The sequence below is a fragment of the Kwoniella bestiolae genome, chromosome 3 (assembly GCF_000512585.2).
Source record: "Kwoniella bestiolae CBS 10118 chromosome 3, complete sequence".
In the NCBI taxonomy this organism is placed as follows: Eukaryota; Fungi; Basidiomycota; class Tremellomycetes; order Tremellales; family Cryptococcaceae; genus Kwoniella; species Kwoniella bestiolae.
Window position 1 is genome coordinate 349,609 of NC_089243.1, and position 26,375 is coordinate 375,983.

The following is a 26,375-nucleotide window of genomic DNA, read 5'->3' on the forward strand; positions in this document are numbered from 1 at the left end:
CCCCTATTCATCACATTGCCTGTCTACCCTGACTCGCGACTTATAGTAATCTGAACATTCACCCGATCCTTCGCACTTAGCAACGATGTCTCTTCGCAGATCCCTAAAAAAGAAGAAAGCGGAGTTGTCCAAGCGTCTACACAACGTACTCGACAAACCTTTCGATGATGCGGACGAGTCGATTGACGACGCCGTGGAGAAAGCTAAACAGACGGTAAACAATCGTTTCGGGCGGAAAAGTGAGCCTAAGTTTAGGTCAATGTCAAATTCTGTCCCTTGATTTCGGTGCTGATCTGCTTGCTTGCATTCATCGTAGGCAATAGGCACCCAATGGGGAGCAGTCAGACCATGGCCCCTCCTCCTGGTAGTGATACAGATTACAGCCGACAGGCATATGACCAACACCACTCAGCTGAACAATACTCCGTCGGTTCCTATGGTAACCAATACGGACAACAAGGTGCGATTAACTATCGAGTTAGCTATGGTGGTTCCGATTATCGAGGATACGCGCCTTTCGGAGGACACTACCAAGATCCATCCGCACAGGCTGGTCAATCTCAATCACCTCAACCAGGCCAAGGTGGATCTCATTATTACCAGCCTCCTACCTCCAGTCCTGATCAATTGACCGGGAACACTGGCACTTTCGATGGAGCGTCCTTGTCGCTCTCTGCCCTCAATGCCCCGCCTGCATCCTCTGCGACCAGTGGAAGGGGCTTGTATGCCGCACTCACCGCCTCTCAAAAAAACACCAATTCAGGTATCAGTACCTCTGCAAATTCCAACTTTGGTACTCCCTTCTCCGCCTCGCCTCACCTTACCGGCGGATTACCACCTGCGAGCCCCTATGGGGCGTCTTACGGCGGCAATCCGGGTTACGCTGATTCCCAAGCTGGTCCAGCTACTCCCCCTGCCCATCAAGGGCTCAGCACCGGTACGAACAACCATGATCGTATCGACTGGACCAGATTGGGTAAGAAAGACTCGAAAGAATCGATTAGATCGAAAAGCTCAGGCAACGATTCCTGGGCTACCACCCCTGACTCGACCAAATCGGTTTGACTGACTCTCAGCCCAAGAGTATCCACTTCTCGAGCAGAAATCAAGCAAGGTTGACGTTGGAAAGAAAGGTGAAATGGATATGATCGATGTTGTTGAATTCATATTGCGTTGTTGATGACTCATGCATGTTGGTGGATTGATTTATTGAAAACAAACCGAATATTGACTTTTAGGGTCAAAGAAAACCGTGAGATGCTGTCCATCGAGGGCGACCCGAATTGAATCTGCTCTCTACAGCTACTGTGCTTGGACCTTCTGCCTCCTTCTAGGCATGTCTCCTCACTCACTGCATCTGTTTCCGAGGGTGGCTTACGGCGGCTTTGTCCTTGGCTTTGACTTGCGGTAGTTTCGCATGGTCTCGGATTTATTACCAGGTAGTCGGTATACACCACCACCCTGAGAGAACAATAAGCATGTTAAATCGTAGCTGATGAAAATACCCCGATGGCCTGAAACCCACCCACGCTAAATGCGAGTTTGCGAGTGGGTTCCTGAATTAGATTAGATCTGCTTCTTTTTCTGAAAACGATTTGATATTTTGTATTGTTCTCGATCAGGTAAGGTGATTTAGTGCTATTCTGAAATGATCATATCACTCTCTACCCCTCAATCATACAATGACCTTGTCTCTTTCACAGATGCTACAACAGGGATCAATCGATGCGCATGGCTATGGCGATGCTTCCTTTTCTCACGCATGGGCGAGACTACGAGTGCAAATGCAAGTGCAAGTGCAAGTGCGATTGAATGATTGATTTGATCGGAAGTTATCTCATTTAGGGCGTGGTATGTAGCGGTTGTGTGTGTGTATAAGGTAGAGGTCGCAAGTGGGGAAGTAGAATGAGAGTACGTCTATATATCGTGTTGACTCTTCTAGCTTCACTTTCTTGATGACAGACCCATCATCGTTCATTTCGACTCTTGCAGAAACCTTCTAAGCCAGGCCAGTCATGATGAGGAGCATAGATCTTGTGGACGGTATAAGACTACCAACACCCCTTGAGATGGTGTCCTTTCTGGTCATCTTACTCCTGGTATACCTCATCGACACCTTCCTCCTGAAACCTTGGACATCACCTCTCCGACATCTGGAGGGACCACCACGGGGATATGGGATGAATGGACATAGTGTAGAGATCATGAAGTGGGTTGTCTTCTTTCTCTTCATCCAACATGACCACACATCTACCAAGTGCTGCAGTCGACCTGTCTCAGTATTGCTAAGCATTGTCTTGACCATTACTTGTTCGCAGTCTCCACGGCAACACAGTCCACGAATGGATATCAACCTACGGTTCCACCTTCCTCGTGAGAGGACCCTTCGGGGTACATCATCGAATCTTCACGTTGGATCCGAGAGCTTTAAGTCACGTATTGAACAATACGCAGATATACTTCAAGTCGCCCATTCTGAGGAATTTGGTAAGAAGGTATATGAAGGAGGGGTTGATAGTGGCCGAGGGTGAACGACACAAGGTACAGAGGAAGGTCGCTCAGAGGCTGTTCAGTAGGAATGGGCTGAAGGGGATGAGTGAGATTGTTGAGGAGAAGGCGAATCAGGTGGGTTGATCGTCTCTCATGAATAATCCATTCAAATGATCTTAGTCGTCAACCTGTCATCACTATTCTACTTCCAGTGTTATCATGCGTGCTAATGTGATCATCACTCGTTGACAGCTCCGAGACATATTCCACGACCTCCTCTCCAATCCCCACTTGTCCACTCCCTACTCACCCTGCTCTAATAAGCTACCTCCCGGCTCAAGGGAGATAGACATCTACGCCTCAGCTTCGAGATGCACCTTCGATATCATAGGTCAAGTGGGGATCGACCACACGTTCAACTCTGCAGGCGAATGGGAGGGAGAAGGCGGGAGGTTGTTCGACAAGTACGAGAGGATGCAGTACCCTACCAACGGATTGAAGTTTTTGATGGGGCTGTTATGGCCGTGCTTTGAGAAGGTATTTGTGAGTGATATGACCATGTTAACACTAAGTTACACGGTACTATAGAATCCGGACAAGAGGAATGTACTCATCATCTATTCATACGCTGGTCTGGTCTGATGTCAATGATGCGTGTTATCAGCCCAGCGAAAATGCCAAACTAGTAGCTCAAGCCATGGACCCACTCGAAGATCTCTCCAAGAAAATCATGAATGAGAGGCAGAGGGAGATAGACGAAGGGAAGAGAGAGCTGCCGAGCGATAATAGGGATTTGCTCACTTTGATGCGTGAGTGGTTCTCCCACAACGAACGACATAAGATATACAGGAGAAGAGATTGATAGAATCATGTTCGATGATAGTACGATGCAATATGACCAAAGGACTGAACCCTGATCAGAAATTGAGGGATCACGAGATCACAGGTCAACTGGCTACGTTCATGTTTGCAGGGTCAGATACCACTGCGTGAGTCTATCTTGTACAGTATCGCAGACCACATAATTAATTGCCGCTGTATGTTGACTTTGTATCGTGACTTTAGCGGAACAATCGCCATGGGGTTATATCAACTTGCCAAACATCCCTACGTGCAGGAAACCCTCCGAGCGGAATTATCAGCGTACGGCGATAATCTGCCTTATGAGCAGATCGACGAATTACCATATCTCGATGCTGTCGTTAAAGAGGTATTGAGGATTAACCCTTCTCTACCTGGGACCGTGAGTCCACTTCATCGTCATAAATCTGGAACTACGCATTACTGATACGTTTTGTCGTGAGAGTGTAGGTTCGACAAGCGCAGAGGGACGATATCATACCCTTATCTCAACCATTGCGACTTACCAGCGGGAAGGCAGTCACTGAGCTGAAAATACGGAAAGGTCAGATGGTAAGTATCATCTAAGACATCAATGTAGTCCCATATCACTCCATAAAGTAATCAACACGTATTGACCAACCCAAAGATCCACGTACCGATCGAACACCTACACACCTCCTCCCATATATGGGGTGCCGATGCCAACTCATTCGACCCCTCTCGATTCCTTGGCGATCGTCCCGAACCCTCCAAAACACCTATGACTTCCCCCTCGCCCTCTTCCGCCCCCACGTTCGCCTCACAATGGTCCGACGCCAATGGGCCCGAAGGCTTGGCCTCGGCCAAACCAGAGATGGATCTCCCCTTCCGCACCGATACCATCCCTCGTAAAACCTCTATCCCATCCAGTGTCCCACCCGGTCCGGGCGTCTGGCCAAATTTCATGACTTTCATTGATGGTCCGCGAAGATGTGTGGGCTACAAGCTCGCTTTGATGGAGATTAAAATTATGTTTTTCAAATTGATTAGGGAGTTTCAAGTTTTGCCGAAAGATGATCAGAGAGTTTGGAGGTGGAATATGTGAGTTTGACGTTTGAGTACAGGCGACGCTTTGGGGGGTTGTCTTTCATGGATGCATTTGCTGATGCTGTGTTGGACTGGGGAATTCAGGATGAGCACGAGACCGTATGTCGAGGGGACATTGTTCGAGAAGGGGTCGAGTCTACCTATTATCATCAGACATCTGAGAGGGGAAGAATATGAAGAAGGTGAAAAATCGAATTCCAACAAGGTAGGGTAAAGGATTGACCAGTTCATACCTGTTTCTGTTTATAGAATATCTAGCATAGTCGCGAAACCACTCATGTAATTCTTTATTTGATGACCTTGCTATTTCCATGTCGCCATCCGCTTGTAGTGGGAAGAAATCTGTACAGTAAATCGGGTCATAATTGCATAATATGATATATACAATTGATCGCTAAACCCAATTCTCTACATCTACCTCTTACCATTCTTCACCCCCACCTCCGCCTACATCGACGAACATATGATTATCTGATCTTTATTGCGGATTTCTAACATGATTGTTTGATGATTTTACAAATGATAGTTGTGTTTGGAGGATTTTGGGGTGATAGGGATTAACGAACGAACATTGTGTGGGTTGAGAGGATTAAGCGCTGATTTCGGCACTGGCGCTTGAACACACAATCAGCTTGAATAGCCTCGATAGCATGTTGATAAGATAGACACTCACGCATCACCGTTACCATTAGCTTGAGCCTCTTTAACCTCCTCTTGTTCAATGGGTCTCATCTCCTTGGCGATCTTAGCAGTGATCTTCCTATCCTCAACCAAAGTTCCATCGACCTTCTCGACAGCTTGAGCTTGCTCAGCCTCATTCTCAATCTCGACGAAACCGAATCCCTTGGAAGCTCTGAAAGGCTTGAAAGTTCGAGCAGCTCCCTGTCTGGGTCTTCGGATCCCTTGGACGACTTTGGCGGACTTGACCTTGATGGAGAGGTTGGTGAAGATTGTGGCGAGGGCTTCGTCGTCTACCGAGAAGGGGAGGTTGGCGACGAAGATGGTGTTCTACATCAGATCCAGAAAAACATTCAGCGTTTGTCCATCGATCTGATTGTGAATTGTTGTACTTTGTAGATTCGAAGCAAAAAGGCAGTTGAAAGCTCACCTTGGAATCGTCACCGGTAAGTTCGAGTCTAGGTTGTCTCTCCTTCTTTGGTTTGGCAGCAACAGCCTTCTTCTTCTTCTCCTTGGCCTCTCCCTCTCCGTCGTTCACATCAATTCTACCCTTGGAAGCAGGCTCGGCGGAGCCGGAAGTCTCGGCTTCGGCTTCTCCCTCGTCACCTTCTCCGGGAAGACGTCTTCGGGACTTCTAAGAGATCGGCAGGTCAGTCAAATATCTAAGTGGATCTTGAAAATTGATGGAAGCAGCATAAGAAGAAGGAAGCACACGGCAACGAATTGAAGAGGCAAGAAACACCCCGACTGTCATTGCACTGCAGAGTGTCGCAAAGATAGGGAGACCGTCAAAGTTGCTCGTGTCGAAGAAATTTGATATTGACACTCGTGTAAGATCGGCTCACCTTAGCCTTGCTCTTGTTGTTCCTCTTCTTCTTAGGTTTCTCCTCTCCCTCAGCAGGTTTACCATTAGCTTCAGGAGCGACGCCAGCAGCAGTAGCTGATTCGGCAGCCTTCTCAGCTTTCTTGGCGTTCTCTTCTTCTCTTCTTTGTTTCCTTCTCTCATCTTTGGCCTTTCGGATCTCAAGGACCTTTTCGGCTGGTCGAGCGAGCTCAATTCGAGGTTGTCTGTTACCGAATTCTGTTTATGCAACACAGTATAAGCTCGTCCCTGGCCAGGTAATGAGCCAGATGATAGTCAAACACACCTTTATCTTTGAGTTGCTCGGCAGCCTTGTTGGCGTCGGCCTCGTTGGTGTAGGTTACGAAAGCGTATCCTGCAGGTCGTTTACCGAACTTGAGAGGGAGATCGATGGATTTGCTATATCATCCATACATATCGTCAGTTTAGGTTCCATCAGCCAAATGAGGATGCTAACTTACATCTCACCACCTACAGGAGCGACGAACTCTTGGACTTGTTCCTTGGTGGTGTTGTAGTCGATGTTACCAATGTAGATCTAAACCAACACCGACGCGTCAGATTGCGCACAAACCCTCTCTCATACAGGAGAAGGGGAAAGCTTACTCGGTGTCCATCATCTTCTTTAGGAATATCAGCGATCTTCTTAGCATCCTCTTCAGCAGTGGAAGGCTTGCCAGCTACGAACTCGTTCGCAGCAGCAACGACGTTCTCGGTAGCTTGTTTGATGGGGTTAAGGACGGCTTCAACCATTGTGTTATGTCTTGGGATGAGCTGATAAGTGGAGTTATGGAAAGAAGAGAGAGGAAAGGGAAATAGGTAGACGCTCTTTGGTCGATGTTAAAGAGATAGGAACTTGTTAAAGTTGTTTGGCTCTGGTGTAATCGAAAGAGGCTGAAGAAGAAAGAGGAAGAGGAAAGAAAGAGAAAGATGGAATGAATGTCAAGAGATGGAGATGGATCGTGTGCTAGTGCGAGAGTGAGGTGGCGGTAGAGTAAGGTAGTAATGACACGGTGTGATCTCGATTAGGTGGAGTACATCAAGCATGTGGAGTCCCACACCGCGGGGTTATAACATATCAACGGCAGCTGCCGCAATGTGGCACATAATCAATCGAGACATCCTCGATTTTTCAAGTGAAGTACGAGGCGTTCCGACCCGTCTTTGATGGTGATGGTTGATCTCATCTCTTGGGTCATAGCTCTCATCTCCAAGATCCGGCTACCACGGGGAGAGTGAGTTGATGTACATAATTCGACTTCGATCTGGACACTACAAATATGTCATATCACCCACAGCGTCCAACCACAATCAACCCAAATCTCGACCGGGAAAAGTGTAACAGCATATGATCGTTAAGGTTACAAACCCTCTCTTTCCTCTTTTGCAGCTCCTCCCATCACGCTTCTTTCCGCTGTATTGATATGACCTGTTTCTAAGAAACAAAGGCACAGCAGCACATGATCTCATAGATTCACACATACGCCCGTGAAAGACGGCCGCGCGAAGAAAGAAAGATTCAATTGAAAAGGTGAAAAGAAAGGTGAAGATCGGATGACATCGGATGTGGATGTGGCGGACGGTATCTTCCGATCTCTTGGCAATTGCCCATCTTGGATTTGCATTGACAAACTTATGATCCTACCGTTTCCACACGATTGAGTATGCTGTTGTAGGTACGTTACCATTTCTAATGGGGAATACACTGTAAATCCTTTATTTGGCGGTCGTGCGAATCATTCTGAATGCGAGTACAATACATCGAAAGTGATGCGATTAATTCCTGAATGCGATAGAATCCGATAAACCTGTTGGAGGGAGCTCACTGCTTGGTAGAGGGGATCGATATATAGATGTAATGTACTAACTTATCGAGTCCGCTCTCTTCCTCTCATCTGATAATCACTTACTTACATCCAATCCAATATCCAACACCATTGACAATAGAACGTAGCTTACATCTACTCGTACCTACATTGACTTTCGATACACACCCATCATCATGTCAGGTCTACAGCTGAATAACGCTGTACCAATCAAATCACCCTCAACGATCAAAACGACCCTTCCGTCGTTCGATGATCTCCTCAAATCGTTAGAAGAACCTTCAACGGTGACCCCCCACCATCTCCAATACCACCATCACCCCCATCCACATCATACCCACCAGCATATGATGCACCCACCATACCCACACCACCACACGCACCACCACTATCGCCCACCCTCAACACCTCCCACACCCCGCCTATCCCTCGGCGACTCATCAGAGGAAGATTCCATTTCCTCTTCTTCATCTAGATCATCCTCTCGACACGGCGCAGGCGCAAGAAAAAGACGATCCAACAGCCTACCTTCCATCTCGAGGACACATATAAAATCCCCTTTTAGGGATTTAAATGCATTGCCCCACTCGATAGAACATCATACCAACAGGATACAAAAGTTGAAGGAGGGCGATGGCGAGTGGGCGCCATATTCGCTCAACGCGGTGACTCCATCATCTCTACCATATGTAAGTTTACATTAGCTTCGTTGCTGTTATTGTTGTAGGCGATAGAAAGTTTAGCTCATGTACCCTCGCTGACGATTTAGTCGGCAGCACGCTCGACCACATTATCTCCCGCGCTTTTCGACCGGATCGATCCCCTTGGCGGCATTGGCTATTCCCCAACTTCCAGTTCTTCCAGCTGCTCAAGCACAAGTACAAGCAAACGAAACGAAATCCTGCTCACCCCTCCACCATCCCCACCACTCCACCCGATACCCCTCCCTTTCGCACACTCCACCGAGATCAATAGCCATACCCAGCACTCCACCAATGACCACCGCTGGAATACATCATCGAAAGATGAGCGAGAGCGTACACTCACCACTCAGTACAAGCGAGCCTATGACTCCGTCTTCCATTTCGAGTCATTACACGAACACGAACCTAAACGATCATGCCCAAATGCCAATCCCAATCAAAGATTATGGCATTTCATCGGCGAGAAGGGATGTCATCTCCATACCCAGTTCCACTGCCACCACCATGGAATTAGACTCGACCATGGACTTGGACATGTAGCGCATCATCAACAGCGGCATGGACAGGGACAGGAGCAAGAACAGAAAAGAGATTCGGTAGTAGCTGAAGCTATTTTGATGCATATGTTGAGGTTGGGCGACAAGAGGGCTTGGAGTATGATGTGATTTTCTTCATCTTTCATAAGACCCATATCTAGATAGAGATCTCTTTCTTAATCTGTTTTCGCTGTGATCATTGCTTCATTAGAATTCAATCAATCAAACAAACTCGCTTCTCTTCCGAATAATCTAAATTTGATCGATCGAGTGGGATCTTCACAATTGTATATGATATAGTCTGTTACTAGCTAGCTAGATATATGTAGATTTCAATCAATGTATGTATCACCCTATGCCACGTCCCAATATCACTGGCCTCTATTGCGACCATTGCATCCATGTAGTGATTTGGCTGAGAACATTACATTCTCGGTCACCGAAGTAAAGTCAAACGCGTCGCGATCACTTAGACAGATATTTTGGATTTCTCCATTGCTCATCTACTAGCGTTCACCACCTTTCATTACCTGCACATCCATAATGACACTCAGATAGCTCAGACCAACCCAGCGTACATTCATCTACCGAACCTCTTTACTCTCAGCCTGCAGTCAGGAACATGCAATATGGGCGACCCTTCCTCTTCCTCGGGATTACCTCCACTCCCTACTCCCACTTCCTTCCCCTTCCCTTATCCTCAACCATACGACATCCAATTGGATCTTATGAAAGTAGTTTTCAGAGCCATCGAGGACCGTAAGATTGGAATAGTAGGTGATCCCTCCTGCACATCCTCATCTCACGCTCCCATTCCCCAGCGTCCTAGTGTCAGTATGCTAACTAGGGTCGACAGGTCGAATCCCCCACAGGAACAGGTAAATCCCTAACCCTCCTCACATCCACCTTAACATGGCTGGAGCAACACCAACAACGCTTATCCAATTCATTTGTCGAGGGGCTAAGGGAAAAAATGAAGAAGGACGATCCCGACGAACCAGATTGGGTGGTGGAGCATTCACTCAAAGCTAGACTTGCCGAGTTGAGAGGTGTTGAAGAGAAGCGGGAGGAGAGGTTGAGGAAGGCTAGAGAGAGGGAAAGGAAGATTAGGAGGAATCTGAATATGAGTAGGGGGGTGGTAATCAAGAAGTCGAAGTTGCAGGGCAGTGAGGGAGATGGGGTGCAGGATAAGGATAGGAAGGAGGAAGAAGAGTTTCTGCCGGACGATGCGCAAAGGGATGAGGAGGGGCCGTATTTGTCTAAGGAGGTTAGGGAGTTGATGGATAAGTGAGCTGAATGTCGCTTGGTATGATTGTACAAGGACATAGCTCATGTGACGGACTGGGACTAGGTACGAGGCGTTGAGACCTAAATCAAGTACGAACGAAGGGGAAGAGGAGGAAGAGGATTTACCTAAAGTGAGTTTCTCGCTGGCCTTTATCCCTCTTTACACTCTATCATATGGATCAATCTCGTATTTCGTCTTGAACGAGTCAAGTGGGGAATCTAATGTACAATGCATGTCTCTAGATATACTACACTTCCAGGACCCACACCCAACTCCGACAACTCACCTCGGAACTACTCAAAACATCTTTCCCCATCTCCGATCCAGACTCTTCGACCATTAACCCAGATCAAGCTGAACCGTCGACATCCAAGGGCGTCAGTCTGGTACCGCTGGGCAGTAGGAAGCAGTTGTGTATCAACGATAAAGTGCGGTTACTAGCTAGGAGCGTTGCAGGGGATGAGAGATTGAACGAGGCTTGTTTGGACATGCAGAAGTCTGGTATGTATACTATTATCGCTGGCTTCCATTGCATCTCCGAGCATACCTATCATTCTCTGTGATACAAGGAATAAGAGCTGACAGAGCTAATTGTGGGTTATAGGCAAAAGACGCTGCGAGTACTTACCGACAAAGGCAGAGGAAGGTATAATGCTTGACGCCAGAGATTCCGTATTGGTACGTCTGCTACCCATCTCCCCTCGAATGAAGGGACGAAGCTGATCAATGCTCTCACAGGCCTCAGTCAAAGATATCGAAGATATCGTGGCTATTGGAAAGAAATCTTGCGTCTGCCCTTACTACGCCACGAGACGGGCGGTTAAGCAGAGTCAGGTGGGTTAATATTTAGCTAGCGAACTCTTGATAGATGGATGATTCTAGCTCTAGCTGACTGTAACATGTTTTTAGATCGTGACCTTACCTTACAACCTTCTGCTGAAGAAGAACGCAAGAGAAGCTTTGGATATCAACTTAAAGGATCAGGTCATCGTCATTGATGAAGCGCATAGTGAGTGAGCTACCCTTCTCCTCGTTGACATTGTAGGAAGACCAGCTGATATAGACGAGGCAGACTTGATCGACACGTTACTATCCATCTATTCCACCACTCTAACTTCGAGTACCATATCCAACGCCACAAGCCAGCTACAGCAATACTACGCAAGGTTCAAGAACAGACTCAAATCCGTGCATTCCCTCAAGATACGCCAGGTTCTGAGCTTATTACAAGGCCTGACTAAAGTCTGTCAAGAATTCATCGCCAGTAATGGAGATCTGGGTGGAAAGGGAAAGGGGAAAGGCAAAGTGAAGAGTGAAGTGCTGAATATCAATGAGTTGATGGAAAGGATCGGTAAAGGGAATGATCAGCTTAACCCGCTTGACCTGGTGGGGTATCTGAAGGAAAGTAAACTAGCGAGAAAGATCAGTGGATTCTCGGAGTTTGTGATTGAGCAGAATGAGAAAGGTGAGCTCATAGCATCCAAAGTCCGTCACCTAGATCAGAGCTCATGCAATGATATGTTTGCTTCCTCTCGTAGGGAGCAGTAGTAAGACGAGTCGAACGACCACGCAGCGGCACGCTTCCATCGCTTCCTTCCACTCGGTCGAGTCGTTTCTATTGGCCCTGGTAGATTCCAAAGATGATGGGCGAGTCATACTTTCCTCCTCCTCGGAAGAGGGGGAAGGAAACGTGACTATCAAGTATGTGCTGCTGAACCCTGCGGAGAGGTTTAGGGAGATTGTGAATGAGGCTAGGTCGGTCATTCTGGCTGGAGGGACTATGGAACCTGCACGTCTCGTTTCTTCTTCTGATCAAAATTATGGGTTTGATAAGCCAGGCTATTGCAGATGCTTACAGGTTGTGTTGTCATGACCAGATATCGGACTTCCTGCAGCAGTTATTCCCGTCAATACCTAAAGATCGGATATCGACTCTATCATGTTCCCACGTCATACCCAAGGACAACCTCCTGACGCAAGTGGTATCTGTCGGACCGAGGAAGAAGGAGTTCGAGTTCAAGTACTCAAACAGAGAAGATGACAGCATTGTAAGTCGCTCTAGCATATGTCCCATCACCCACTTAAAGCGCTTATTTGAGATAAGCTGATGATGGTACGATGTCTAATGATCAGTTAACGGAACTTGGTTCGGTCATTCAATCGACCATTGGGCTAGTCCCTGATGGAGTGGTTGTTTTCCTCCCTTCTTATGCTTTTTTAGATAAGGTCATAACTGTTTGGGGAAATTCCGGGCTGACGAGTAAATTGGGTGAGAAGAAGAGTGTAAGCTGGCGTGAGCAATCGAAGTTGCAACCCAGCTGATGTTGTGGTTTCGCACGAACTACTAGCTATTCTTCGAACCTCAGACTAGTGGGGATGTTGAAAGTACACTGAGGGACTATGCTTTAGCCATCTCATCTGTGAGTGTGTGTCAGCTGGATATCTACCAAGTAGCATAGAGTGTAGCTGATGAAGCCATTCTAGGGCAACACAGCTGAGAAAGGCAAGAAGACTGGTGCGCTGCTATTTGCAGTGGTTGGAGGTAAATTATCAGAAGGTCAGTTAATTTCCGACTTGTATGGTAATACTTGAAGCTGACTTTCACTTGTACTAAACAGGTATCAATTTCTCTGATCAATTGGGCCGATGCGTGATTATGGTCGGATTACCTTTCGCGAATGTCGGTTCGGTGGAACTGCAAGAGCGTATGAGGTATATCGAGGGATTACCTGGGAATGGGAAGGAGGCTAGTAGGGAGATGTATGAGAATTTATGTATGAGGGCTGTTAATCAATCTATTGGTGAGTCCATTGCTACTTCTCATTCGATCTGGACCTCATCAACGAGTTCAACCAAACTGGTGATATGCCGAGAAAGGGAGCTGATCAAGTGACTGAATCTGATGTCGACAGGCCGTGCCATAAGACATGCCAATGATTACGCCACGATCTTACTCGTTGATAAGCGATATGGCTCACCTCGACTCAAAAATAAATTACCAAAATGGATTGGTCAAGATGTCAAGATACAGAATGATTTTGGGAGTGTGGCTAGGAACGTGGCTTTGTTCTTTCGGGAGAAGAGGGAGAGGGAGAGGCACAATACGAAAGGGGTTTGAGGTGGTTCATCGTGAGAATCAGTCACTAAGAATTCCTTCTTGGTACCGATTGATCAACTTTTGAAGAAGAATGGAATAACGGAAGAATGACAACTGTTGTATGCATATACGAGTATTCCTTTGTCATCTAAGATACAGTGAGTCTGATCAGATCCTTTGGAACTAGTATCATAGGCGTGTCGCACCAATCAACGCACTGATCTCTCTTACATGTCCCTTTCTTTGTGTTTTAGTAGCACAACACGAGAACAAAGCGTGACGCACTGATCGTCATTATCATCAACATCAACATGAAAAATAAAGAGAGTAAAGAGAGAGTCAATGCATCCACCTGTTCATCCCATTGATCACTCACTTTTGCTTTTCAACATCATCTTCGTCCAACATTGACATCCTTACTGATCGTATTGGATACAGTGTCCCACTCATTAAAGACAAAGAAGAAATCGATAGACTTGCTTGATCGACCATCATACTGACATCATCGCAGTCAGAAGATCATATCCTTCGTTTGTCGACTCGCAGACCCATTCTTCCTTTGTCAATCCCAACATCCCAAAATTGGACTTTCGATTCTCCCAATAAACCAATCAATCCCAGCATGGCCCCTTCCTTCCTGCGTAAGAGGGCTCGCCCTCAATCAGTCTCACCCACCGACTCAGGCAAGGTAGTCCGTCCGTCTCTCTCTCTACCGGATTTGACCACACCTTTATTAGACATCTCCTCATGGGAAGAAGTTCCTCCATTCAAACTTTCACCCAAACACCCTCAATCGCAAGGTACAGATCAAGATCACAACCAAAACAGAATGTCATTTAGGAGCAGAGGGAAGAAGCCCAGTTTGGTATCAGGAGATACCCAATTCCATCGACCTTTCACACCCAAACTTGTGAATTCACCTACAACACAAGAGATATATGGGATAGTAGATATCAACTTTGATCGCGGTGCGGGCGTGGACGCAGATAAGAATGATTTCAGGAAAAGCAAGATTGGTTGGTCGAGTGATCATCCATTCTCACAACCTATTAACCTACCTCCTACTTCGTGGAACAATACCACTGGATATAGACCCGCTTCCAATTTGTCTTCGCCTTCGCTCTCGCAGGATGGTCATGCCGGGGTGGGGCATAGAGATAGTCTACATAGGGTCATGAGCAGACGGAAGAATAGGAAGAAGGGAACTGTCGGGAAATTGAATTTTGTCGTAGTTGGTGGACAAGGTGTGGGCAAGACTAGGTATGTTAGTCCCTTGCGTGTCATGCCTTTTATTGTAAGGTGATGTGATGTGATGCTGATGGATTGATCAGCTTTACCAACCTCCTTCTCTCCTCCCTCTCTACACCCGAACATCCCACCCCCTTTATCCCTTTGAGCAGTACCAAATCGCTCAGCGCCTACACAGCAATCTCAACGATATCTGAAAAGCTCCTTGTGAGAATCATCGATACCCCCGGATTGGACTTGAAGATCAACGATGAACTCTCGCTTAAATCCCGCGAGAGGGGTGTGGGCGGATTGATCAGGTTGTTGGAAGATAGGTTCGAGGTTATGTGCGAGGAGGAGAAGAAGATTAGGAGGATGACGGGTGGGGAGGAGGGGCTCATTCATCTTGGTGAGTGGTGCGAATGTATTGGAATGTGTTGACTGGGAGGGAGTGGCGGATACGCAGTGGTCTTGGAGGGTGAGGACTCGAGCGACGGTGTGTTAGAAGAAGGAAACATGAGCTAGACAAGGAGAATCAGAAGTTCACATCATGAGATGTTGATGTTGATGTTGTTGTCTCGTCAATTCCTTCAGACGCTGACATTTTGTTTTGGATCTTTACATATCACAGTCATCTACATGATCGACGCTCGAACAATCCTTTATCCTCAATCTACCCGAAATAATGACCCAATCAATTGGTCATGTCTTGGACTATTCGACGACGATGCTCCTTCTTCTCACCCTTCGTCGATGCATGATGAGGGTGTTGTGACAAATAATCCAAGAGTGTCTGAGGTGGAGATTGAAATCGTGAGTTGGCCTCCTCTCGGTATGGATCCTTCAGCTCACGCTAACGCCGTGGTAGATCCGTAAATTATCGAAACGTTCGAATGTTCTGCCCATCCTCACGCACTCGGACTGTCTGACTGTGTCCGAGCTGAAGATGGTCAAGGAAGCTATGAAGCGGGATTTGGGGGATAAGAGGAATGATATTCCGGGTAAAGGGTTTGGGATCTTCAATGAAGCTGATGAGGCGTCTAGGAAGGTACGCTGCAATTCACTGACTGAGGTCTTACCCCTGTTGGTAAGAGCAAAGTGCAATTAGAGAGAAAAGCAGAGCTGATCTTGGACCCAACCCTAATAGAGTATAGACTTCACCGAACCGGATTCCAACCGACCTTCCATCGACCAAAATAAACATAACGACACCGACGACAGACCTCCAACACCCGACTCCCTCTCACCTCCCGAAACCACCTCCGAAATGCCCTACAGCCTCTTCCTACCCGACCATACCACCACATCCTCCATAATCGAAGAAGACCCCTCGAGGAAATACAAATGGGGAGAAGCCAAGCTGTTCGACCCGCTACATTCGGATTTCTTACAGCTCAAGGAGAATATCTTAGGGGAGAACTCAAAGATTCTGAGAAGTACGACTCGGGAGATGTTGTATGAGAATTATAGGACTGAAAGATTGTTGGCTAAGACTGGGATGAGGTGTGAGTGATCCGTCATTTGACGATGGGCTCAAAACCTCTTGGCATGTTGTTGTAGCTGATGATTCGGTAATGTTGTATCTGACTAGTGAGATTGGAGGAGAAGGAGCGACTGTTGAAAGAGCTTCACAAGGTCTGACCACATTCAAACCAATGTATATCATCTAATCCTTCACGAGACTCTTTCTCCCTGTACATGTGACTTACCCCACCCACCCATACATCAATCCGGATATACCACTTGTCTATCGTTCTGTAAATCTGATACCTCCTTGTTGTGCTCGTGGGACCCACCCTCCACTTTCGAATATCTGTGATATAAACTTTTACATATATGTCGATCCAGTTCTGAGTACACGATACTTCAATCTAGTTATTCACCATGCGGAGCTGTGCTTCGATCGTGTCGAGAACACAATGCACAACATTGCCTGCCTATACCTCGCATACCTGTGACATTGCATTACAAACACAACGAATCAACCAAATCGGAGCGGATCGTACAGTACTCAATCAATCATCAAAACCATCATATACATAAATAAATAAAAACCTGTATCCAGAGAGACTAGAGACCATTCCCATCGCTGAACCTATACATCCTTCTTCCCCTCTTTATCAACCTCCTCAACGGCCCTATCAAGCGTATATTCCGGCACCTCCATATCCCCCGCCTGCTGTCCCTGCTGTGCGGAAGGAAGGATCAGCGGACTATCATCAAGCCCCTTGGCAGGTCTCGCCTTCGTCTTCTGATGTGGCTCATCTCCTTCGTCAGACTCGTATACGCTTTGTTCACTTGACGAATCATTCGCAGGCTCGCCTTCGGTGAAGGTAGATGGGGATTGTGGGGTAGAGGTGGATGCGATTGAAGAGGAACTTGTTCCTGTCGCTGAGGCTAGCTCCATCTCTTTTCGTAATATCTCTAATTCCCTTTCGAATCTGGGTTTTATATGAACCATATTAACAGACAATCATGACCCAACGATTGTACGTGATGAACCAATCAATAAGGTGAGATAGAGTCGGACTCACTTTCTTCCGAATACCTCTACGTAGAAACTTGCCCCGTTCCATGCTGAGACAGCAAAGATGATTATCAGGAATGCCGAACTTGCAGTCGAGCTGTGGATGAACAAGGCAGCAGGGGGTACCATGAAGATTATGCTATAGACTATTGGCAGCATATAGAAAAGTCAGCGGGTAAATACGTCATTCCAAACGTATTGCCATAGTTTCCGTTCCAGGTCTGATAGGGAAGGCCAAGGAAAGTAGGGAGTTGACGGATAAGAGGATAAAAAGTAAAGACGCTCACTGAGTTGACAGAAGATGAACCATAGTTCTCTATGTTCAGGTCTTATACCTCTCAATGCTTTTCCGATCGGACCGCGTTTATCGTTTAAAAGACTGTACATAACATCTTTTCGTCAGCTTGTGTTTGGATCTACGCGCGCAGTCGAGGAAGACGTGATTCATAGAGAGGTGCTCACTATTGGAAAGAATTCTGCCTCTGTCCAGACTCGATCTTACTCTTCCTATCCAGCGAGATGAACTATTTGGCGACACGATTAGCTGACATAGCTTTCACCAGGTGCAGGGGATTCAACTAACCTTGTAATACGCTCCCTGCCAAATTATGTCTAACACGCACGAACCCTGCTCAGCTACGTTCTCCCGATCTTACGACAATCAGACCGAGGTCACTCACATGGTACTCCACTAAGTAAGATCATAGTATACCATTTATAATTACCAACATCCTTCAACCCGGGATATCTCTCCTCGGCATTAGGGTAATTATGCCTATTCATCTCGAATTGTCAGCTGAGCCCTCCAATGCAAGCATGAGAATAGCTCACCTGATCACGCTAAGTACCATTGGTGGGTAGATGTGGATGAAGATCGAGATGATCTTGTCTAATGAGTGGAATACAAGGGAATTTCGCCAGGTGATGATGGCACTGGCGATTGGGCCTGTCCAGACGTGTTACATCAATAAGCTGATTGTTATGGGACGAGGACATGCCAGCTTACCTAATGTCAGAAGATAACAACATATGAATAAGACTGTCGATGAGGGGAATACCCAGATCCATAGGAGATCCAGCACGTTGACGAAGTAGCAGAGGCTATGTGATAGATTATTAGTATACTCGGAACAATCCCTATTGGGAGGCAGAGTGGCTTGGTAGGAAGGCTGCGAGGTATAGACTTACTCTAGATACCAAAATGCATGGCAGATCAGCAGATATTCCGGGCTAAGGGAGGTAATCTCAACTCACCAAACAAGAAATAATGCCATGCCTTCCTCTTATACGTATAAAATCTCAACGGCAGATACAGAGCACTCTGGATGGTATATGCCAAAGGCATGTAATCGGGTCTCATACCGTATAATAGACATGTGAAGGCCAGACTCATCACGCCGAAGAGGAAAGCTAGTTGGGAAATCAGATCAGCTAATGCGCAACAAGCACTTCCGCAGAGCATATTAGCGATGGAATAATGATGAGCATAGATCTCGAAGGAGAACGATCACTCACATATTTTATCTTTCGTTCGGACTACTTGAGCAGACCTCCACGAGCTGGACAGATGGGTCACTTTCGCTGCTAGCTATACGTGTGGAAAGGAGTCAGCTCCAAACCTAAAATCGGTGTATCTAAAACAGCTAGTCACATCTCTCCATCCTCACCCCGACCTCGTTGATATACCCCATATCTCACTCGATATCCCCGCTCTCTCAAAGAAACGACCGAAGACAAACCCACCCACCTTGACCTTTATCCTCTCCACCTCCCTCTCAACCTCCCTCCTATATTTCTCCCCTACACTATCCCCCTCCCTGCCCCTCTCCTTCTCCCCATCTTTCGAAGGTTCCTCCTCATCCACATACAAGATCGTACTTCCCCCTCCACCTGGGGTTCTCAGACCCTTGGGAAGAAGTTCCACCGCCCTCGATTTGAGTTTGGAAGATTGCGCTTTGATGCGGCGGTTGAAGAGGTCCAGGCGGGAGTCGAAGAATGTTTCGATTACGTCTGATGTACGTCAGAGAGATCAGTTTGGTCTTTTCGAAGTAGGTCGTGGGAGGTGAGTACAATGCTGAGTACGGATAGAAGAGAGATGCGGAAGAGATGGGAGTATGCAAAGCTCAACTGTACATGGCAACTACGATAGATGAGATTGTATGGGGAACGGAGAGATGTACTCACCTAGCAGAGTCAATGCTCCAGCCCAATCTTCAGAGTATCTATCCAGCGAAGGGAGGGTCATGATATTGGTAAGAGATGCACTTCTGGGTAACGGACCGCGTCGGGGTGGATCGGTAGTTGACATGGTGAATGACTCGCTTCAACCGAGAGCAAGGTTGGGGTTCTGTTGTCTCTGAAGACTTGGGCTTGGGTTGCTTAACGTTTTCTGTAATATAGCAATCGGAGGAGCTGTTCAACGAGGGACCGGTGCCGTGTACGAGCAACGAGTAATGATGATGTCAAGGCAACAAATTGATGATGCTGAATGATAGGTGATGGGAGTGATGGGATGGGAACGTGTTGTGGATGATGTTGCTGTATTCCGGTTTTTATGGTTAATCTATCAATCCCTCCCAGTATGACGCAATGATCATCATCATCCCTCATTTTACCACCATAAACACCTTTACTACACATGGCTGAAACACGCTGTCGGGTGCATACAGAGTTATGGCATAAATTGGACATGCATGTACAACTCCATTCCCATGCATCAAGCTACAATTCACATCAGATCACTGTGGATCATAGAACAAACAACAATGTTGGTACGAGCAACAAAACACAAATAAAAAACAACTGCGTGCCAAACATTCCTCCTTACACAATGTTTACGGTAACACCTTGGTAACCACGCCCAGAACCTTCGTCTTCGCCTCTCTGAGCAATATCAACTGACCCTCTTTCAAGAACTCCGTATGACTTATGAATTCGAATACGCATTTCGCACGATCACCTGTCCTTATCAATCCTGATGGGTGATCTAATGAGACTATCCTGACAGTTTGCTACAATGAGGGGATCAAATCTATCAGTCAACCAAAGGTCCCATATAGGGGGGGAACGAGCGCAAGTCCTCACCCTTATCGCACCGCAGTGCATCATTGCCTGATATTTCGGTTGGATGGTCGAAGCGTGATGAAGGACCATGACCATACCCTCGAATCGCTTGACGGCTGAGTATGAATATATATATATATATACGCAAATCAGCAAACATATACTTTGCACATTCAGAGGAGACTGTGGTGAGGTAAAAGGCCCTGCTAGAAACGTTACTCACCCTTAGGAGGATTATCAGTCTTCCCTATCAATACCATCCCCTTTCTGACCTGTGTCCGCCTTATTCTCTTCAAAGCGAAACTATATTCAGACACATGAGCTCTGCCTCTCGAAACATGACGATTGTCGACGAACTCACGAGACGCTCTGACCTGCTTCACCACTATTCACCGAAGCCCTCTTACGCTGTATCGTTTTGACAGCGGTAGGCATGAACTGCCCCACAGAGTCAGGACCAAGTAACACAGCATCGTTGGCTTTTTCACCAGGTAAGCTGAGCTAGTGCGATATGAATATGCGGCAAACTTACCATGCACTGTGCCAGATGTGATGACACCGCTCTGATAGTCACAGAACCCTTGATGAGCTTCTGCTAGATTCGAAGTGGAAGAAGGCATAAACTCACGACAACAGTACCAACAAACGGTACCGAGAATACATCACTTATCTGAAACTCGAACGGCGCATCCACGACATACTTATCATCGGATTGGGAGGAGGGCAAACAATTCAGAAACGTCCTGAGCATTGGTAGGTTGTGTCCGGTCACATTGGAAACCATGAATATAGGGCATAGCCTTCCACCTGAACCCAAGGGTTGACCGAGATATCTCGCACAATCCACGGCTTCTTGAGCTGTATTGACGAAAACAGGTATACGCCTGTAGAGCATCATGAGCTTCGATCCTTGCTCCAAGTAGCGAGAGAGAAGCTCACCTGCATCCGGGACTCTTCAAGACTTTGATAAGCATATTAACGGTTTGTTCGAGGATTTTAGGTGGTGTCATGTCGATCTGAGTTCGCATATCGTCTCAGCTGATAGTACCACAGAGTAACAAGATAGCTGAACATACTTTAGTCACGCAAACAGCTATAGGCACGTTCAAAGCCAAAGCTACACCAAGGTGTTCCTACATTCTCAGATCAGCTATTCATCGTCCCTATACCAATTTTGCTTTGTCTCACCTTGGACATCCCTATCAATCCAGCATTTCCACCAACCATCAACATGACATAGTCGGGTGCACAGCCACTCAACCCATACAAGGTGGTTTTGAAGTATCTAAAACACTTGCTGTGAGCTATTCTCGGAACGACTCGCGAGTATGCTAGCTTACCTCTCGTGTCCTGCCAGATCGATGAAGCTCACAACCTTGCTCGCCCTCTTACATATTTCCTCCCAACCCAACTTCTCTCGCTTGGCAGCTGCTAATGCGTGGCTGTGACCCTCCGCATTATCGGTAGTATGTGAAGTGGGGATAACAGGTTGGCCAGTTGGCGAGAAGCCCAGTATCTATGTTCCGGTGTCAGCTAGATTCTTGTAAAGTGTAAAATAATTGACTGACCTCTCCTCCTACCGAGGAAGTACGTCCAGTCTCAATCTCGTGTGGATGCCTGAAAAGCGCTACTCGAGCCTACACATCCCAGGCAAATCAGCTTCGTCCTCAAATCAGGACAGACTATGCTGTTGAGCCTCACTGAGACACTCACTTTGCCTCGTCCGTCATCCAGTCCACCTCTAGTCAACACCCCCAAAGTTGTACTCTTCCCAGCATCTACATTCCCAACAACGGCGACTCGAACTTCCATAATTTCCTCTACTCCCCTAGGAGTCAGTCGCACAAGCCAACACCCATGGCTCGCCTCATCCTGGTCTATCCTGTACAGCTCATTCAGTTCTGCCTTCAACGCTTGACACACTGTTCTGAGCTTCTCAATGGATTTATCAAATTTATCCGATGTGAGCGATGTCCCTATTGTCGGTATTGGCTTCGTATCTTCTGTTGTTGGGTTAAGCGAATACGTGTGTTGGGGTGATGGGTGCGCTCCGAGGGATATTAGGTGTTCTCCATGTCCTTTGAGTAACTTTGAGGCAAGGCGTGATTGGAGGTCTTCGATATTGTTGTCGTCGGATATTATGAGGTCCTACAATAACGAAGAAGTGAGAATCAGCTCTACGAGTCATTGACCAACTTGTTCGATATATAGCGTAGGATATCCAGTCCGGATAACGATGTCACAATAGCTCACCTCCAAGGACACCTCCTTTTCATCATCCTTCTCATCCTCAACTTTTACCTCAATCACCGGCTGATTCTTCGTAGGTATCTTACCATGATGTCTCGCCAGCTCAGCGGCCGCATGGGCCTCTCTGGCTTCTTTGATAGATTGTATGTGCTTCTCGTGTGAGATCGCCTCGATCTCAGCTTGGAACGATTTGAGGGTCGTCATCCTGAGGTTGAGTTTATAGCAGATGAACGTGAGTGGCAACAAGAAGAAGAAAGGAGAGGGATGGAATCGAGGGTTATATGGCTCTTGGTTTCTCAGTGTTCGAGCGGAATGATTGTGCGGGTACGAGGGAGTCGAGTCGACTCGATTTCTTCTTTGGCTACTTGTATGTCTGTGATATCAGTGATTGATTGAATGGTTGAATGAATGATTGTATGCAAGTAAGATATGTCTGGACAAACGTTCTGATCCTTCTTTGGATCAATCGTTGACTCGCAATCGGACTCGAACAGTCTGGTATGTGGGGCTCCAAAATGATCGCTTGGGTGGCAAAAGCTTAAATGGATCTAGATTCTCTAAAGAAGATGCGATCATCCAAGTATATTTCAGATCAGTTCATAGAGCGTCACTTTCACAATGTACATCGACAGTTTTGCGTATATCAAATTTAGTCTACGAGATCTTTAGCTGACAAAGTTTCTAGTCAAATTAGAACCCTACTTTTGTGCTCAATCTCTCGTTCGGCACAGGTAGATCCGCACTATCACCTTCCGTCCACCACCCATTCTCCTCCCTAATCCTTCTTATGAAAAAATCTTGCTTCGCTTGCATTCCATTGATCTCCGATTCTATCACAGATGTGCCGCTGGAAGGAGTTCTATGGGATCGCTTGGCATTTTGACCTGAGCTCGACGCGGCCTACCTACTCCATTGCATCTGGATATGATTGGATACCGAGATACTTTCTTCTTTCTTCCGGGACTCCCTCCATGACTTGTAGATGATATCATCCAGAGTCGGTTCAGAGTCAAACGCCTGCGCAGTGCTCATCAATTGCAAGCTGAGGAGAGGTTTCACAAATGCCGTTTTCCAGGTGGACCATGCTTGTTCAGCTTCGGATCTGCTTAGTCGCAGATTAGGGTGTTCGTTACATGCAGGGATATAGTCTGCTCCGAATCTCGATGATCGTAAAGCACCATCCAGTTTCTCAGGATCGCCGATAAACGTACTGCTATTTGTACCGCTGCCTTTCCACCAGACCTTCGCATCATCACGAAATCGGTCCTGGAAGGGCGGTAAGAATGTGTGGCTGACCTGTAAACAGCGCTCGAAGTATTCCAGCCGATCTGACCATGGAGTACAGCCGGTGATCTCTCTTCGAGCGGTAAGAGGCTGAAAGTCCTTGACAAGCACCGAAGGATCCTGGTCAAGAGGTATGGCCCCCATCGAAGAATCTGAACGATGGGTAATCGGCGACTTTGTGCTCTCGGCGATTGAGAGAGCATTTTCAGAAAGAGTCCCGATGGTCCCGCCCGGACGATAGACGTCAGGATGATCCGCGGTACCCGGCCCGTCAGCATGAGCAGGAGAGCTTGAAAATGTGCTGAGATCTGCATTGAGAGCTCCATGAGCTGTGTAAGTAGGCTGCAAGGGGATGTGATAAGGATTGTCGGTAATTCTAGAACTGGGGTTCTCTACAAGATACCGGAACAAGCGAAAAATTTCAAATTCAGCTTTCGACTTGCTGAAACGACAATGACAAGCTTTACCTTCAGCGTGACTGCTTGACTTGGATCCTCCTAGCGATTTCAGCTTCTCTTGCAATCTGTTGAACGACATCCTCGAATGGTAAAAGAAGAGTTGTCTTAGAATATCAAAACGTTTGTCAGGGTAAACCTATATACCCCTGTCCTCTTTTCAGGTCTTGTATCTGAGTAGACTATCGGGGGGATCACATTATAACATTTTCCAAGTCAGATTCACAATGCACTGCATTATCACTGGACAAGGTAGAAGTTGAAAGGGTTCTGAAAGGTTGAAAGAAAAGGCGGATTCAGGAAAGTATAAAGGTAAGGCAGGTTTTAGGAATGCAATATGCGTTTTACAAACATGCTATGCTGAGCACGGACGCTCATTTGGGAAAGCCAAACTACATAGTGCATCAACTTGAAATCTGTTCACATCGAACTCAATGCATCAAACGATCAGTCATATGCACAATCAATTATGAGATGGACAATCACAAATTTAAACTCTGACAAAACTGATAAGGACTCCGAGATCATTCTCTCTGTTCATGGAGAGACTCCTCTTCCGTCACCCGTCTCCACAAAAATTTGCTCATTAGAAAGTCTCTCTCCATCAACCTCTTTAGTTGATTGATGAATTCTGGATCTTTCGAGTCCCTACCACCTGCAAATTTCGCGTACAACTGATCATACTCCTTGTCCAGATTGTCGTTAAGGTTCAAAAATTTATCTTCTGATAATTCTTCCATATCCTTCGTGAAAAGGTTCAGACTAAACGCTTCCTCAATGCTGAATTGTTCTGGAGCTCCTGAGAAGGCTGTCCAGTGGCTGAGAGCTTTTTCCTTTCGCCATTTCACATCGGGATGAGTATCGCATACTTGTTTACAGATTTCGGCGTATGGATACAAATGCTCTTTCCATTTGGTAGCACACGCCTCGGAGGCAAAGTCTTTATATGTCCAACCGTCTGCTACCAATTTCTTTGCAGCTTCATCCCTGAATAAAGGCATGATTCTTTCGGCCACCTTCATGTGGGCATCTGCGTATTGTTGCAAACTCTGTTTCATACCAGGGAAGTCGAAGTCCACTACTTCATGTGTTGAAGTACCACCTTGTGATGTCGTAAAGTCCCAATCCACCTTCGCGTCCTGCATTGCTCTGGTGATGCCTTGCTTTACGTCGAGAGATTTAGGGGCTTGATCGTTGGCATGTGGCCAGTGTCCTCCTTGAGGTTTAGTCAAATCGATAGACTGTAAATCGACAACTTTTGTATCGGGAAATCCATCAAAGATAGGATAAGGATAGAGTCCTTTGGTGGATACGGGGGGCCTGGTCGTTACAAGAGGTCTGCTCGACGTAGTATATGGGGGTGGAGGGGCGAAGGTGGGGACTCGGGCGCTGTCTGCAAGTTGCAATCCTCGATTCAGAGTCAAACTCTCTGGGATTGGACGAACTTACCAAAATGCGGGCGAACCCGCCTCAACCTTATTGCTTCATTTGCTGAGTTACTAGGAGGATTCAACGTGGTGCCTGTATGAACGAGAAGGTAGATCACGGTATGAGCATAACCTCTTTCAACTGTGTCACTCACTATCATGCCTGCTAGACCCTAGGCTTGGACACAACTTTGAACAAAAGCTGGCCATTACTGTGAAGTGAACGTGTTACGAACGACTGCTCAGGGCAGAAAGCAAGAGGGATTGGTGAATGATCACAGAAAGTTTCTTTTACCTGATACCCCACGTCCTTTATATAGGTGTAGTTCTGCTCTTCCGTAACCCTCACACGGTCATCCACAATTGATGTACTGTATTTTTCCCTTTCATCCCTTAGCATTGGCCTAGACACACTAGCCTTCCACTTGAGAAAGGGGAATGTATCGCCTTTTCGCTCCACTCTTCTCCTTGTCTTTGTGTTGGGTTTGTGTCGAGTCTCGTAATCTCAATCAAAAACGGATATACGATCTTCGGGAGAGAAGGCATGATTGCACTTCTTTGTGGAGCGACATGGAGTACAGCAAAGCGTGGTGGCAGTACAAGGAATAGAGAGAAGCAGAGGCCTTCTCATTGTACTGTACTCGTATTCTCCATTCTGCTCATCGGAAGGCGGCTTGTCTTTAGTCTATTTGCAATTCAGGATCCAGACTCTACACCGCATTTGGCGTTTGG

General features: G+C 46.8%; 10 protein-coding genes across 10 annotated transcripts; 5 read left to right on the top strand and 5 right to left on the bottom strand.

Moving 5' to 3' along the window:
* Nucleotides 1-85: 85 nt before the first annotated feature.
* I302_104799 (uncharacterized protein) lies at nucleotides 86-1,065 on the top strand (the record flags this gene model as incomplete). Its single annotated transcript, XM_019195700.1, has 2 exons — nucleotides 86-239; nucleotides 317-1,065. The coding sequence occupies 2 exons, from the start codon at nucleotides 86-88 to the stop codon at nucleotides 1,063-1,065; spliced, it is 903 nt and encodes a 300-aa protein (XP_019042523.1).
* A 950-nt stretch (nucleotides 1,066-2,015) lies between these two features.
* Nucleotides 2,016-4,633, top strand: I302_104800 (uncharacterized protein; the record flags this gene model as incomplete). The annotated part of the gene is made up of 9 exons (XM_065869943.1): nucleotides 2,016-2,209; nucleotides 2,319-2,625; nucleotides 2,743-3,033; nucleotides 3,155-3,299; nucleotides 3,374-3,479; nucleotides 3,556-3,733; nucleotides 3,802-3,903; nucleotides 3,980-4,413; nucleotides 4,504-4,633. The coding sequence occupies 9 exons, from the start codon at nucleotides 2,016-2,018 to the stop codon at nucleotides 4,631-4,633; spliced, it is 1,887 nt and encodes a 628-aa protein (XP_065726015.1).
* Nucleotides 4,634-5,088: 455 nt separating this feature from the next.
* On the bottom strand, nucleotides 5,089-6,712 carry I302_104801 (uncharacterized protein; the record flags this gene model as incomplete). The annotated part of the gene is made up of 6 exons (XM_019195698.1): nucleotides 5,089-5,427; nucleotides 5,528-5,731; nucleotides 5,943-6,178; nucleotides 6,246-6,358; nucleotides 6,421-6,497; nucleotides 6,566-6,712. The coding sequence occupies 6 exons, from the start codon at nucleotides 6,710-6,712 to the stop codon at nucleotides 5,089-5,091; spliced, it is 1,116 nt and encodes a 371-aa protein (XP_019042521.1).
* A 1,420-nt stretch (nucleotides 6,713-8,132) lies between these two features.
* Nucleotides 8,133-9,029, top strand: I302_104802 (uncharacterized protein; the record flags this gene model as incomplete). The annotated part of the gene is made up of 2 exons (XM_019195697.1): nucleotides 8,133-8,474; nucleotides 8,562-9,029. The coding sequence occupies 2 exons, from the start codon at nucleotides 8,133-8,135 to the stop codon at nucleotides 9,027-9,029; spliced, it is 810 nt and encodes a 269-aa protein (XP_019042520.1).
* Nucleotides 9,030-9,654: 625 nt separating this feature from the next.
* Nucleotides 9,655-13,431, top strand: I302_104803 (uncharacterized protein; the record flags this gene model as incomplete). The annotated part of the gene is made up of 15 exons (XM_065869944.1): nucleotides 9,655-9,798; nucleotides 9,882-10,312; nucleotides 10,377-10,443; nucleotides 10,556-10,814; nucleotides 10,918-10,991; nucleotides 11,052-11,147; nucleotides 11,223-11,322; nucleotides 11,386-11,778; nucleotides 11,852-12,102; nucleotides 12,191-12,361; nucleotides 12,447-12,596; nucleotides 12,662-12,733; nucleotides 12,798-12,870; nucleotides 12,932-13,114; nucleotides 13,226-13,431. The coding sequence occupies 15 exons, from the start codon at nucleotides 9,655-9,657 to the stop codon at nucleotides 13,429-13,431; spliced, it is 2,670 nt and encodes an 889-aa protein (XP_065726016.1).
* Nucleotides 13,432-14,032: 601 nt separating this feature from the next.
* Nucleotides 14,033-16,278, top strand: I302_104804 (uncharacterized protein; the record flags this gene model as incomplete). Its single annotated transcript, XM_019195695.2, has 6 exons — nucleotides 14,033-14,670; nucleotides 14,742-15,046; nucleotides 15,269-15,450; nucleotides 15,506-15,685; nucleotides 15,785-16,142; nucleotides 16,229-16,278. The coding sequence occupies 6 exons, from the start codon at nucleotides 14,033-14,035 to the stop codon at nucleotides 16,276-16,278; spliced, it is 1,713 nt and encodes a 570-aa protein (XP_019042518.2).
* A 454-nt stretch (nucleotides 16,279-16,732) lies between these two features.
* Nucleotides 16,733-19,472, bottom strand: I302_104805 (uncharacterized protein; the record flags this gene model as incomplete). Its single annotated transcript, XM_019195694.1, has 12 exons — nucleotides 16,733-17,078; nucleotides 17,172-17,310; nucleotides 17,452-17,543; nucleotides 17,627-17,688; nucleotides 17,748-17,776; nucleotides 17,845-17,939; nucleotides 17,996-18,110; nucleotides 18,171-18,265; nucleotides 18,415-18,574; nucleotides 18,680-18,752; nucleotides 18,912-19,174; nucleotides 19,349-19,472. 12 exons carry the CDS (start codon nucleotides 19,470-19,472, stop codon nucleotides 16,733-16,735), a joined length of 1,593 nt encoding a protein of 530 aa, XP_019042517.1.
* A 526-nt stretch (nucleotides 19,473-19,998) lies between these two features.
* On the bottom strand, nucleotides 19,999-22,681 carry I302_104806 (uncharacterized protein; the record flags this gene model as incomplete). Its single annotated transcript, XM_019195693.1, has 13 exons — nucleotides 19,999-20,175; nucleotides 20,249-20,343; nucleotides 20,451-20,530; nucleotides 20,589-20,706; nucleotides 20,760-20,790; nucleotides 20,856-21,111; nucleotides 21,167-21,243; nucleotides 21,304-21,360; nucleotides 21,416-21,512; nucleotides 21,568-21,743; nucleotides 21,796-21,864; nucleotides 21,941-22,375; nucleotides 22,481-22,681. The coding sequence occupies 13 exons, from the start codon at nucleotides 22,679-22,681 to the stop codon at nucleotides 19,999-20,001; spliced, it is 1,869 nt and encodes a 622-aa protein (XP_019042516.1).
* A 486-nt stretch (nucleotides 22,682-23,167) lies between these two features.
* I302_104807 (uncharacterized protein) lies at nucleotides 23,168-24,298 on the bottom strand (the record flags this gene model as incomplete). The annotated part of the gene is made up of 3 exons (XM_019195692.1): nucleotides 23,168-23,307; nucleotides 23,386-24,153; nucleotides 24,229-24,298. 3 exons carry the CDS (start codon nucleotides 24,296-24,298, stop codon nucleotides 23,168-23,170), a joined length of 978 nt encoding a protein of 325 aa, XP_019042515.1.
* Nucleotides 24,299-24,740: 442 nt separating this feature from the next.
* I302_104808 (uncharacterized protein) lies at nucleotides 24,741-25,804 on the bottom strand (the record flags this gene model as incomplete). The annotated part of the gene is made up of 2 exons (XM_019195691.1): nucleotides 24,741-25,609; nucleotides 25,666-25,804. The coding sequence occupies 2 exons, from the start codon at nucleotides 25,802-25,804 to the stop codon at nucleotides 24,741-24,743; spliced, it is 1,008 nt and encodes a 335-aa protein (XP_019042514.1).
* Nucleotides 25,805-26,375: the final 571 nt, after the last annotated feature.